This window comes from Lithobates pipiens, unplaced genomic scaffold (genome assembly GCF_037356315.1).
Source record: "Lithobates pipiens isolate NorthernLeopardFrog02 unplaced genomic scaffold, aLitPip1_a1.2 Scaffold_13, whole genome shotgun sequence".
Lineage (NCBI taxonomy): Eukaryota > Metazoa > Chordata > Amphibia > Anura > Ranidae > Lithobates > Lithobates pipiens.
The window spans coordinates 423205462-423220576 of NW_027507718.1; the positions used below are offsets into that span (position 1 = coordinate 423205462).

Below are 15115 nucleotides of genomic sequence, written 5' to 3' on the forward strand. Positions count from 1 at the left end.
ATTCCCTTTCTCCGCAACCCTCTCAGGTCCTGGAATTCCTCCAGTCGGGGGTCAACAAGGGTCTAAGCTTAAGTACCCTAAAGGTTCAGGTATCAGCTCTGTCAGCTAAAACAGATACTAAGTGGGCATTCCACCCATTGGTAATCCAATTTACAGAGCCTATCTAAACATTAAACCCCCCAGGAGGCCAGTCTTTCCATTATGGGATCTTTCAATAGTTCTCCATGCTTTCGCTTCTCCTCCGTTTGTTCCATTTGAAACTATCTCTTTATGGGACTTGACTTTAAAACTGTCTTTTCTCATTGTGATTACATCAGCTAGGAGAGTGTCGGAGATTCAAGCATTAAGTTAGTTCTCTTTCCTGACAAAGTAGTCCTCAGACCTTCCGATTCCGAACACTTCATACCCAAAGTGGCAACTTCCTTCCATTACAACCATCATCCTTCCATCCTTCACGGATGATCAGGGTAATCCTCATCCACTAGATGTCAAAACAACCATCATGAACTACTTAACTGCTACCACCTCTTTTAGGAAAACTAACTCTCTTTTGATCATTCCCCATGGAACCAGGCGTGGGTAAGCCGCCTCCTCATGCATTATTGCATCCTGGTTAGTCAGAACCATTAAAAAAGCTTACTCCACCCAGCATATGGCGATTCTTGAAGACATCAGGGCTCATTCAACTAGGGCAGTGGCTACCTCTTGGGCAGCGTATTGCAGGGTCTCACCAGAGACAATATGCAGGGCAGCAACGTGGTCCTCCAGGAATACCTTTATTTCCCACTACAAGGTGGATTCTGCTCATTTATCCATGGCCGACTTCGGCAGATCCGTCATTAGAGCCAATTCTTCAGCATTATAAGGAATAAATATTATTTTACTTGCACCCACCCAACTGGCGAGTTATTTCCCAGTGTGTGCTGCCATGAAGGCGTCAGGAAAATGGAAAATTGTATACTCACCTTTCCGTAATTTTCCTTTCCTGACGCATCTTCATGGCAGCACACAGTTGCCCTCCCTGTTTCTTTTGTGATGATATTTACAGAGAATGCAGCAGGGTGTCTCCCCTTCAAATTTATAGTTAATCCAATCCTGTCAGGTTGTGGGGGCGGAGTCACAACCCAGTGTGTGCTGCCATGAAGATGCGTCAGGAAAGGAAAATTACGGAAAGGTGAGTATACAATTTTCCATTTTCAGGAGGTCATCATACTTTTCTTGGAACAAGTTAATTGTAGGTAAGTGGTCACCTATTTTAGTAACAACACTCAAATTTGCAGCTTCTATTTTTTTTCCCACAGGCCACAAAAAAAATACTAATATTTTTCTTTTGGTATACAAATCTGTTGCATACCAGTTGTAAAATTTCTAAGAACCCATTTAGATCTATGTGTGTGCAAAGAGGTAGAAGTTTTTTTGTAATGCTAGGCAGGTGTCTTGTCATATGTAAACATATTTTCATTGTGTTTGTACATGCATTTTGATGTGTGTTTTCAATGCATTCTTTTATTTAGAATAGATAGGTTTAACAGCAATTGACAAAGAATTCTTAATACATGTTGCCAATTCATCAAAACACGTAGGTTTTTTCGATGCTCTGCCATTGACTTCTACAGTGCACTAAAATGTAGAATAAACAGATGTTGTATTTTTTCAATGAGATGGGAACAGACCCTATTTTTATTAAGGGACAATTGCACAAGTGTTTTAGCGCATTGCAATGGGTGTGTTAAAGTGTAAACACTGTTAACAGCATAAACAGTAAACAGAATAAAAACATTCTGCTGACATGCGGAAACAAGACGAAGATCGTTACAGCTACTTTTTTGAGTTGTAATTCTTAAGTATCGACTTAAAACTACAGCGGAGGGAAAACCTATTTTATTCACGTCCTGCTAAAACAATTACTGCTGTCTAAGTATCGACATCCTGCCTGCGGGACAATTACATCCGCTCCATGAGACACAAGTCTTTTGAAAAGGCAGTGAGGAAAGCAGACAAGGTGATGTGACTGTTGGGAGTCTTAGGCTGGCTCAGACTCCGGACCCGTTCCTCATTAGCAGCTAACTTGTAGGACACTAGTGTGAGCCGGGAGCCTGCTGCCAGCATTGGCAGGAGCTGCAGGAAAGATTCAGAACATTAGCAGCAGACTGGCTTCTGTTTTCTGCTACACAGCTATACATAAATCCAATTCCTGGAGCCCCGGTATGTAATAACAGTCGCTGGACACCGTCTAATACATAGATCAGAGCACTTCTGAAAAACTGTGTTATACAAGAGTGCACAAATGCCTTGGGGAAAGGAGAACATTCTGTGTGTATGAATTGCTGTACTGGGAGTAGACGAGTACACAAGCAGATGTGTTACCAATGAAATCATGTGTGGCCTAACAACAGAGCTTTTTAAATGGAACCCCAACATTTGTTTGGTTTGGGATACATTATAGAAGTGTTACAAAAGAAAAACAAATCAAAGGTTTTGTGTTTCGCTCTAATTCCTGCTTTGGGAAAGTAGTGATCGGAAGCTGAAAAAGTCCTTAACAGCAAGACCATTCTAACCATTTCTTTCTCTACCAAAGTTTTTTTGCTGCCTGTAACCTTGTTTAGCTGGTCGCACACTATACAATATCTGTATAAATCACATTTATATTTACCATAAACTATATAAAAGGAGGCCAAACCTTAACAATCCATTCAATTAGTACCAAATCAGATAGGCCTCTGCACTGCATTGCACTGCACTTTATGGTAGACCTTAAAGAGATTGTGTAATCAGAATGTAGAGTGTATGGTAAGCTTTAGGCTGGCCATACATGGTTCAAATTAGCATGATTTGCCCAACAACACAGACCATGTTGACAGGAATTCCTCCTGCCAAGCCATGGTCTGTTCCCGGCGGGGGGGGCAAGGACGGAAGGGGGAAGCCATCCCTGCTGGGAGAAGACAGTAATCATTTCTAGCAGCTATAGCAGCCGCTAGTGATAATTGCTAGCGAATCTGGCAGGCTGGTTGTACCCTAAGTGATCGATCAACTTGGTACAGTCAGACTGCCAATTAATGGTTCTAATTGTGTATGGCCGGCTTAGAGAGATTTTTTTTCCTGCCTAAAGTGGCCATAGAATAACAGACTCCTCCATCAAAACATATAAGGTGAGTGGTAGGATCCCCCCCCCCCCCCAAAAAAAAAAATCAAAGGGTCAACTTCTGTTGAGTAGATCAAAATTTACCTGCTGAACTGGCTGAATTTTGATCAGTCTATGACCACCTTTAGTGATAGTAAATGCACCTTTCGGGGGGGAGTGGGTATCTGTATTTGACAGGTACCCGTACCCACTTCCAGGAGATCTTGCCGCAGCAAAATCACTGAGAAGTTTGCCCCCCCCCCCCCTCCTTCCCCCACCGCGCCATTCAGAAAGAGCAGTGTGCTTTGCAAATGCACAGTAGGGAACCCGCTGTGAAGCCGCAAGGCTTCACTGCTGGTTTCCCTTATAGGCAATGGCGGAGGCAGCACCCGAGAGCCAATGGAAACATCGGCTGGGGTGCCGACATGGATTCCAGGACAGGTAAGTGTCCTAATATTTCACATACACACAATCAGAAAACAATGAGGAAATCGTACGAACAATACCGCTTTCTGATCGATTGGACAACAATCTGATCGTTAGTACGCAGCTTTAGAGAGCCAATCACGACAGTTCATGTGAAATAATCAGATAGGACAAGTACGAAAAGTTCTCTCATACTATATCAGATCGTACAATTTTCATTTAATCAGTACAGTTGTTGTCCGAAAATACAATACATTACATCACTTCCAAATTTTTATTCTGTCTTACGAGAATTTTTATAACTTTAGTAACCTTTTATTTTCGATATGAGAAAGCATGAAAAAAAGCCCCAAAAAAACTGAACAATCATGTACTGTGTGTACCAAGCATTACTCTATCTAAAAGCAAAAGGAAACATGTTTATGTCCAGTTTAGGAAGATCTCTGGTCTACTTGAAAAGATGGAGTGATATTGCTGGCATGGTGTTAAACTGGGTAGCTTTTGACATTACAAAGTTTAAAACCTTGTACTTGGAGAGTAGCGATTAAACCGTACAGTTTACTACCTTTCTGGTCCAAAGTATCCTAGGGATTCAGTATAACTTCAGTATCAAAGAATCTAAAAATTCCTAGTTTGAAGGAACCAGCAACTCAGTAGCAATTAATCATTCACTAAAAGAGTTATTTATGAATTGAAAAAAGCTCACTGTTAGTGCCAGTTCACACAGGGGTGGCTTCATCTTGTATAATATGTATATATTCAAAGCAGAGGAGGGGTAGTGACATCACAATCATGTTCAATCGATGAAGGCCTTTTTAATCAAATAAAAAAAATGTGTTCTATGAATGACAGCAGTGTCAAGTGGGGGACCCCCGGCGGTCAATTTTCAGGGGTTAAGCTGCTCGCACAGGAGCTGGAAAATTGCCGCCGTCACTGTTGCAGTGCCGACTACTACAGCAATTGTCAGTTTCTACCATGGCCCCTCAGGTATGAGATATGCATATGTGCATTGGTACAAGCTGGGCTACTGCAAGTAAGAAATAAAGATCATACCAAGAGTTCAGTTTTACGTTAGCCAATAAAGGATGTTACCTAATCAATAACTAACATGATACAATGCTCTACTATGGCTATGATAGGAGACAGATATAATATACTACATACCATTGGCATGGGCTCCATGGCCTCCTGCTTGATGGGTACTGGATCAAACATCAGCATTATGACATCAATACCACTTTTGTGTTCTTATCTGAAAAAGATAAGATTAAACATCGTTACAACTTTGCAGCAAATTGGATACAGAAACAAACTAAACACTAAAGCCCCATTCACAAATGAACGTAGCGATTTACTTGGTTTTTAATACATTTTTTAAAAAGAGGTTTTTACAGCTATTTACAAGCATTTTTAAATTTGGAAGTGCATTACAAATGTTTTACAGCTTCAGGCTTTTTTGTTTAGCCAATAGAAAGCACTAGGAGGAGAAGAGGGAAAGGAAATTAGGGGCGGAGAGCTGCTATTTGAGCAGAAAACATTCGTAAAACCCTCAAGTCAGGCATTTCTGTTGAAGTCTATGGGGCCAAAAATAATGTAATGTAATGTAATCTGGCAAAAAGAAGTTCATGTTCTTTTTTGAGCGACAGGCATTTTACTTCAGTTAACAGAACACTCAAATGTGAACAGGGGCCATTGAAATGAATGGGATTTGGCTTGTTGAGCGTTTTAGAGCTACAAGCTTCAAGCAGGAAAATCTCTCAGGTGTGAACGGGGGCCTTAGGCTGGGTTCACACTATTGCGAATTGAATGTGGGTTTCCCCGCATACAATTCGCATAGCAGGAGATTGTGGAGCCAGTTCACACATCTCCGCAGCGGCTCTAGTATGAATTGCACAGGAGTGCTGTGCATCTTTTGGTCCATTTTAGGTCCAATTCAGACCAAAATTCTGGCTGAAATCGGGCCTGAGATAGTGAATGGAGACGCATCGGATTCCTGCTGTGAGCCGATGCATTCTCCAGTGTGAACCCAGCCTTAGACGCCTTTCACACTGGCTTACTAAAACTGGAGAGTGCAAAATCTGGTGCAGCTGTGCATGGTAGACAAAAAATCCTGGAAGCTGATTGGTTTCTATGAGTAGCTGCACCAGATTTTGCACTCTGCAAGTCCAACAGAGCTATCTGCTGATTTTCGGATTGTTAGTACGGTGCTTTCGACAGCTAATTTTGCTTTTTCGTCAGACAAAAGTTGGATGTGCAGACTATAACATTTTTGTCGGATGTGAACTCAACGTCTGATTTTTGTTTCATTAGTACGGTTTTCGCAAGAAAAAAATCTTGAGAGCAACACTACGCATGCTCAGAAACGAAAGAATACATACAAAACTATTCTGCACATTACGTCACTTCTGACGTTGTATTATTCATACAAAAATGTTCGTATTGTGAGTAACCTCTCAGTTTTGACATGAGACTAGCATGCCACAAAAAACAAAACAAAAAAAAAAAAAACGGATGTTCGGTCGTCCGAAAATCTAAGCGTGTGTACGAGGCTTAAGTGACAATGTCAGCATTGCCATCTTCTGAGTTTCACATCCTGAAATAAAAAAAAACTGTCAGCCTTCTGTCAATACTTTGTATAAACCGAGAATGATGTAAATCCATGCCGAGACAGACTACCACCTAACAGAAGGCTGACTCACCAATTTTGGGCTTAGCAATTGGTGTAGAACAGAGGATTGTGCAAACATGATTTAATATTCGAATGCAGACAAATTAAATGTTTTCTTATATTCTAAGACAATCAATATATACTAGTGGAAAAAGGACGATCAATGTGCTCTGTTTATAATGAGATAATGAACACATTTTATATACACTTCCTTCACTATGAGTGATGAGAACCAGTTCATCTTTGTGGATGAAAAAAAAAAAAAAAAAAAAGAAGCTTTAGGCAAATGCATGCTTTGGTCCAACCAATAGTTACTCTAAGACACAGCTTGAAAGGCCCCAATAAAACTGAAGCACAATGGGGTTGATTTACTAAAACTAGAGAGTGCAAAATCTGGTGCAGCTCTGCAGAGAAAGCAATTGGCTTCCAGGTCAAAGTGTAATTGAACAAGATGAAGTTAGAAGCTGATTGGCTACCTTGCACAGCTGCACCAGATTGTCAAGTCTCAAGTTTTAGTAAATCAACCCCGCTCTACAGTATATTAAAGCATTCCCCCTCACAGCACACCACATACATTATAATAGAATTAAATTATTTCTAGGTGTCCAGTAGGATTTTAGGAACGGACGACAGCAAAAATGGACCCTGGCACTTCCATGGCCAACAATGCTCTCTATGGTCTCTGGTGTCCTCCAGACCTCTGCCTGGAGTTGTATTTACAGGCATACCCCACTTTTAAGTACACATTGGGGTTTATTTACTAAAGTTGGAAAGTGCAAAATCAGGCTCACTTCTGCATAGAAACTAATGAGCTTCTAACCCCAGCTTGTTCAATTAAGCTTTGGTAATAAAACCTGGAAGCTCATTGGTTTCTATGCAGAAGTGAGCCTGATTTTGCACTTTGCAGCTTTAGTAAATAAACCCCAATGTGCACTCAAAAGTGGGGTATGCCTATATATACATACACACACAAAATTGTTAGTGTAGGATTTAGCAGACAAGAGCATGCTTGGTGAGATCTTTGCTTGCACAGTGAAGAGATCAATAACAGACTAATGCCGCGTACAGACGACCGGAATTTCCGACAACATTTGTGTGACCGTGTGTATGCAAGACAAGTTTGAGCCAACATCCGTCGGAAATAAAGCCATGGTTTGGTTGTCGGAAATTCCGATCGTCTGTATGCGGCATAAGAGTTTGTCTGCGTCACTCTGCTCTTCTCCTCTTTTAGCATGCTCCTTTCACTGCTGCTCAACTGACTGGCTTTCTTATACTGTTTCTATTTTTCCCCACTTTGAGCTCTGCTGCAGAGCACATTTTACTTCATAAGCTAGAGTGCTTTTATTATATCCAGCCTGCTCTGGTACTAACATTGATTGTATGAAACTGTCCCCTTGTTGTTAATATAAAAAGAAAAGGTGTTGCCTGAAACTTGCAATACAATACAAACCTTCCTTTACATAAGGCACTTGCGTGCTCTAGGCATTTAGCATGATAGTATAGTGTGCCGTTGATTGGGATTATAGAGAAAATTCTATTGCACAAAGGGATATATGCTGCATGTTCTAAAGAAAAAATGCTGACCGAGGTCATCTGAGAATAGTTTGTGTTGTTGCTACAAAACAGAATTTTACTTCCTCAAGCGTTTCTGCTTTGACACAGAATTATACAGAAGGTAACAAATCTGCTTATTATTTGAAAGTAGAACAGGAAATTGGGTTCTTTTGATAAAAGATCTCCTTCGATTAAATGTACTTTGACAACTGGGTCAAGGTGACAAAAAGAGGTGCATTCTGTTATTATTGCAATAAAAGACGAATTTTGCCTTTGCGCAGAATTTCATTTTGCTCACCTACTCATACCTTTAAATGGCCAGTAGGTGGCATTGGTTTGTTGTGCCATGACAGGATGCCACCAAGCAGAAGTAGTGAGATAAAAGACACCTCTGTATGTTATACTCCTATGTCGGTCTCAGAGACTGGCAGTGAAAATAACTGATTTTTTATGCTATGTTACTCAAAATCAAGTCAATTTGTCAATTTGTGAAGTGACAATATATGTAATGCAGTTTTATTTTGCCTTAGTATTAGATCACATTACAGGCAGTTGGGAGAAGCCTACAATATGATTGCACTAGGGGGTGACCATCTTAAATCCACACTTAATCCAAAATTGGTTTCAGGCAAAATTCAGGTTATTGTAATCATACAATTATTTTCACCATTTGCTATGCTTTTTTCAAAGCATCAGTAGAATTGCCTCTGATGTCAGCAGAACACACAACAGCAAGAGAAGGAGAGCGATGGAAGAACTTCACAAATGAGCGTTGGAGGAAACAATATAATTTCACATCAGACATCCTAATCATTAGCCACAGCAATCCCAAAACACCAGTTGGCTTATATAAAGGGCAAATTACATGTGCAGATATACACATGTAAGAGTCAAAGATATTTCAGAGAGGTCACACAAGGGAGGTGACAGCTTCCTTCAGTCCCATGGTGAGACACTACGGAGAACCTGTATTCTTTGGAGGCCAATGTGTCATGACTTATAACATCCTTTCTCAACCATTTTACCCCTGAAATAATTTTCAGGTCTCAGGGAACTCTTGCTAAAAACCATTACATTGGGTGGAGTCGATGACCAAAAAGATCAAAATGCCACACTTACAGACAGCTAAAAAAGATCATTGGTGTCATGGCGCTGGCTTGGTCAAGTGGTCCAGGAACCATGCGGGAACCATCAAAAAAGGTGTTTCTCAAGTCATTAGGGGTCAATGACAAAAATGCCTCTTACATTGATGGGCAATAGGAAGAATGCCACCCTAATGCTTAGTACACACAATCAGAAAATCAGATGAAAAATACGAAGCGATCGCGCGGTAATCTGATCGTTAGTGCACAGCTTTCGAGAGCCAATCACGACAGTTCATGCGAAATTACACAAAACTTTTTCTTGTACGATACCAAAACGTAAATTTTTAATTTAATCAGTACAGTATTCGAAAAACAAAACAAAACAGGAGACCAAGACCACGCATGCTCAAAAATGACAGAATACATTACATCACTTCTGAAGTTATATTCTGTTGTATGAGAGTTTTCGTAACATTAGTAACCTCTTCATTTTTAATATAAGAATAGCATGCAAAAAAAAAAAAACAACACACACACAAAGGCATACATTTGGCTTGGCCAAGTGGTGTTAGTCCTGGCAAAATATGAAGGCACCATCAAATGGGAGATGAATAAGCTGTAGCACCTTCCGGAGGAACCCAAGGTTGTAAGCTCTAACAAGCAGGGTCTTTGTTGTAAAGTGCTGCGCAAACTATTGGCGCTATATAAATCCTGTATAATAATAATAATAATATGGAATATGGAGTCATTGAGAATGACTAACTTAATATAAAGCAACAACATTACACAAGCTACAGATTAAATATCATGGGTTATGTTTTGGCTGGACCTGCTAATCATGTTCATTGGGCTTAAGCAGGTATAGAATAAGTACTTGAAATGCATTACAAAGAAAACTAAATGTGTCTAGAAAAGCTAGCTACATTTTAAACCCCATTCTAAAACATGAGACAGCGCTCTTTTTGGGACTAAACAAGTTTTAAACATTTATAAGGAAACAGGAGCCACCACAGTCCTAAAAAGACAGGAGATAAAATAAACAAGGAAGGCCTGCTGACTGGGAAATATCATGATTTTCTTGGGTAGTCTGTATGACCTTTGCTCAGATTTGCATAAAACACTCCATAGCTGCCGCATTCCTAGAACCAAGTGGTCCATATCATTGCACTGCTACTGCGAGTTTCCTTATAGACCTCAGTAAATCTTTTCACACAGTCTATTTTCACGGTGCAGACAGGCAGGGCTATGCTTTCGATGTTCTTGCTACTGTTGATAAGTGTGATGGTGAAAGGTCAAAATGACATCATGGTGTGTTTTAATACATGGCTGTTTTGATGCCCTATCATGGTGATCACCGTACTTTGGCTCTATATTTGCACAAATTAGCTTTTCGGAGCTTCCCATTCAAGCATGAAAAGTGTCTTAGCTGTACCTGCGTTGACCCGCGGTAGGCGAAAGAAGCAGATACAGATCTTGGACAATACTTAATACTGTAACCTAGTTGTTTTGTAAATTTTGCATTTTAATAAGCTACACTATTAATCATTCATGTTTCAAGTTTCCAATAACTCTGTGTTAATAATTTTGCAGTCTTATCAGTCACGGCACACACAAGGTCACTTTATTAACGCTTTGATATCCACTAGATGGGATAAAGTTTCCCTTTTGGAGGGACAGCCTCTACGTATTTGGGGACTAAGCCATATGTCAGAGGGGCGATTCCACTGCTGGAGATAAATCGCCAGGGGCGGGATCACCAAAGAGGCTGCCTGGCTGTCCCTATGGAATCACTTACTCTTTAGGTCAGATGCAGCAAGATGCGCTCCACTGCTGCCCCAAACGTAGCTGAATCTCAAATGCTTGCTATAAAGAGAGACATCTTGCTGCTTTAGTTACAAAGGAATTGATTCCATAGGGACAAACAGTCTTCCTTTCAACAATACTGTGGCTGACAATTTGGGGTAACTCCCAGTGGCAGAGTCACCCATCTGAAATAAGCCCTACTCCTCCCTATTTTCCCTTCTACTATACCCGTTAGCATTCTAAGATGAGAAAGGGGAACCTTTCAGCACAATGTTTCGACCAATGGACACACCCCAACGTCCCACTCTTCGATCACATGAGCCATGATCCAAAAAAAAAAAAAGGATGGGTGCACCACACTAATCCCAAAAATATTCTGTTCTGTAACAAAAGCCAATGCATTTTGGGCGAGTCAAAACTGCGCCTTCAACTGAGTTTGTAGAATGATAACCATGGATGGAGATGTGATGGAGACCTTCCTGGACTGTAAGTTGGAACCCAAATAGGCGACATACCGATGTTTATGGTTATGGCTTACATACGCCTCTTCCTCTAAAGGGCTCCTATTTGTTCTCCTTTGGTCTGTTAAATATATATTTGAACATATTTGGTTAGACCAATTCAACAAGGTAAAAAAAAAAACAGTTAATACTGCCAGAGATCTTGTTAGCTGATAACCTGCTTTTAAGTTGAATTTGTTTGTAAGTCGGAACATGTACATTTTTTTAAGTGTAGCTCTAGCCCAAAATTTTTTTTTTTTACATTTTTTGGATAGCATAGGGAGGGTTAATACCCCTGTAATGTTTGTTTTATTGTCTGTGCCCCTGTTCAGAAGATTTCACCTCACTTTCTGATAAATCTTCAGTGGAGACCCCTTTTTCCATTGACAACACTTACAGGAGTGAATTTCCCTTTCTAGGGGTAAATTTCCTCACTTCCTGTTGTCTCTGTTTGTAAGTAGGAGTCATTTGTAAGTTAGATGTTTGTAACCTGTTCGTAACCTGGGGACCGTCTGTATTGGCATTTTTTAAAAGCCAAGAAGGAAATACTGTGCACCTGCAGAGTCTGCAGAAATTGTATGTCTGCCCCTGGATCTGGGACTCAATGACATATGTCTGGGCAAATTTTAAAAAAATATTTGCAATACATGCATGCACATTTCCCTGTTTTATCCCTCCAAAGGCCCTGAAAGAAATAATACCTGTTGATCTGCAAGAAATTCACCCAGCTCCTAAGTCCTGTTGTCAGGCATGTACTGGCCATCGGGACTACCGGGAGTTTCCCGGTGGGCCGATGGCTCAGTGGGCCACTCTGATGTAAGAGGGCTGGTGATGGGACACTCTGATGTAAGGGGGCTGGTGATGGGACACTCTTATGTAAGGGGCTGCTGATGGGACACTCTGATGTAAGGGGGTGCTGATGGGACACTCTGATGTAAGGGGGCTGGTGATGGGACACTCTGATGTAAGGGGGCTGGTGATGGGACACTCTGATGTAAGGGGGCTGGTGATGGGACACTCTGATGTAAGGGGGTGCTGATGGGACACTCTGATGTAAGGGGCTGCTGATGGGACACTCTGATGTAAGGGGGCTGCTGATGGGACACTCTGATGTAAGGGGGCTGCTGATGGGACACTCTGATGTAAGGGGGTGCTGATGGGACACTCTGATGTAAGGGGGCTGCTGATGGGACACTCTGATGTAAGGGGGCTGCTGATGGGACACTCTGATGTAAGGGGCTGCTTATGGGACACTCTGATGTAAGGGGGTGCTGATGGGACACTCTGATGTAAGGGGGCTGCTCATGGGACACTCTGATGTAAGGGGGTGCTGATGGGATACTGATGTAAGGGGCTGGTAATGGGACACTCTCATGTAAGGTGGTGCTGATGGGACACTCTGATGTAAGGAGGCTGCTGATGGGACACTCTGATGTAAGGGGGGTGCTGATGGGACACTCTGATGTTAGGGGGTGCTGATGGGACACTCTGATGTAAGGGGGGTGCTGATGGGACACTCTGATGTTAGGGGGTGCTGATGGGACACTCTGATGTAAGGGGGCTGGTAATGGGACACTCTGATGTAAGGTGGTGCTGATGGGACACTCTCTTGTAAGTGGCTGGTGATTGGACACTCAAAATGTAAGTGGGCCGGTCTGGATGAAGTCCAGGGCCAAATTTCTGTCCCAGTCCAGCCCTGCCTGTTGTGGGCTGAGAACACACTTTTGTGTGGATGGAGTAGTGTCAGCCCTGCCCATTGTCTTTTGCTAACCGCCTAAAATTCACTCCCTATTCTATTTTCTACAACATAGGCACAAATTATTCTGCAGTCCTAAGATAATAACCAGTACAGCTAACCAGACCATTTGAGATAACATAGGAAGTGTACACAGGACACCAAAATGTCCAACAGCTAATTTTTAACAGCTATACAAAAACACTTTCATTTATTTATTTAACACACCAAAAGGGAGAAAATAAGTCAAGTTCATTGTAAGGATTAACATACACTTTAAAGCCAACCATAATTCTATTTTTACAGCATGGAATATATAGTGACCCTTTAATCAGTCTATTGGTACTGCAATCCCCGAATTAGCTCCACCTCTCCCTGAATACTCCATGTATATTGGTTGAAATGTCACCATGCATGGAATAGCTGTTCAGTATAATTCCGCATACTGTACATCTGCCTGCTCATGTAAAGGGACAAGCCACCCCCTTGCAGAATCCTGAACATGAACCTCTACAGATATGTTCATAAAATCTCATAACACATCTGTGTTGGTAATCAGACATCTCTGCATAGGATATCCGAAAAAAATCCTTCATTTTCTGTAATTCGCTCTCTTCCTCTGGCTTAAAAGGAGAAAAAAAAAAGAGAGAAGGTCTGTGCAGGGGATTGCCAGATGTTGCCGTGTGGGGGCTGTGTGGAATTGTCTGCTGTGGAGTGCGGACCTTGGAGATCAACAATGAGAAGGGAAGACGAGGGGGGCCCACACAGTCCCGGTTCTGACCTTTTCCCCAGCACTTCCTCTGATGTGTTGTAGACATATTGGGCTTTAACCACCTCTGAGTAAGGCAGGCCTGTAAATCATTACAAAAGCACTGCAGGCACCACGGGTGCTGGAGGGTTTAAGGCTGACTGAAAATATGTAGGAAAAGAAGCCAGCAAGGAAGGCTACTCCAGAATATCCCATTAAAGGACGGTATCCATAAATTCTGGATTTATCCACTTAAATGTGTACATGTTCCCACAAATACAGCTATTTCAATAAAAACACACACACACACACACACACACACACACACACACACACACCAATATATAATGTATTTTTCGAAACAGCTATATTTGTAGGAACATGTACACATTTAAATTTGTACATGTTCATATGTCATTACTTATCACTGCCCTTTTTTGATTGTTTACCGCCGTTGGTTTAGTTATGTTAGATTAGATCGGTTAGGCCCCATCCACACTCATGGGACGCAAGAACGTGTCCGATATCGTACCTGTTGCCACAGTGCATGAAAAGGCACAATCTACTTAGCAGGAACGCTGTGCTGCCATTCGTTATTAATGGCACCCTAAATGCACCAGACATGCACGTGAGCTAAACCAGTGCTTGACAAATTTGCTCTGAATCTAGGATCCAGCTAAAAAAAGTTAGGAGGCAGCTGCCCAGTTGCCCATAACTGCATGTCTGGAGTGACAGGCAATAAGAATTGCTCACGGCTGGTGCCCAACGAAAAAATAAAAAAAACGTGATTTAGTTGTGCGCCGTTGAGGCTGCACTGATGAGCTGGCACTGATGAGATGGCACTAATATGCACTCCCCGTCGACTCACTAGCAGCAAGGAAAGGGCGACAGATCAAGATTGCAATCACAACCCCAGCTGTCAAACTGGGAAGGAGATGTCGGAGGTGGGCGGGTGGCAGTGAGAGCAAGCAAGGGAAGAACTCAGCCACGTTTATCACAGCCCCACTCACCAAAGGACGATGCCCGTTACCAAGAAAGGAGCATGTATCCCGCTCCAGCAGCCTGCAAACCCATAGCTTCAATTACCCACCAGCCCGACCCCTTAGTCTGCTTACTCACTGGGGGGTTACACATGGGGAGAATCCAGGCTGCTGTTGCAATGTAGCCTAGGCGCCAGGATGCAATATGCATTGGCCATGGTGACCTGGCACCTGGGATTTGTCGAGCCCTTAGCTAAACTACACTGCAACAAACGATAACTTGTTGCCATGCGTTGTAGTGTGATGTGATTACAGAAAAATGTGTCCACACTTCTTCTGTGAGATTGTCATGCAGAACGCAGCCCACAAAAATGAATGGGGTTCCCAGAACGATACGCACCTAAACGTGCCAGTGCATGCACAGGTCTAAATGGAGCACTATTTTGATACAAAAATGACACATGAAAAACACACTGTACTGTTTATACAGTACTA

The 15115-nt window shown here is 41.9% G+C and overlaps 1 protein-coding gene across 1 annotated transcript in view; it reads right to left on the reverse strand.

The window, feature by feature from the left end:
- KLF3 (KLF transcription factor 3) overlaps positions 1-15115 on the reverse strand; it is an 84176-nt gene that overhangs the window by 25845 nt on the left and 43216 nt on the right. The window contains exon 2 of the mRNA XM_077477643.1: positions 4712-4799. Coding sequence (XP_077333769.1) covers positions 4712-4768 — 57 coding nt within the window. The 5' untranslated portion in view covers positions 4769-4799. The remainder of the gene's footprint in view (positions 1-4711; positions 4800-15115) is intronic.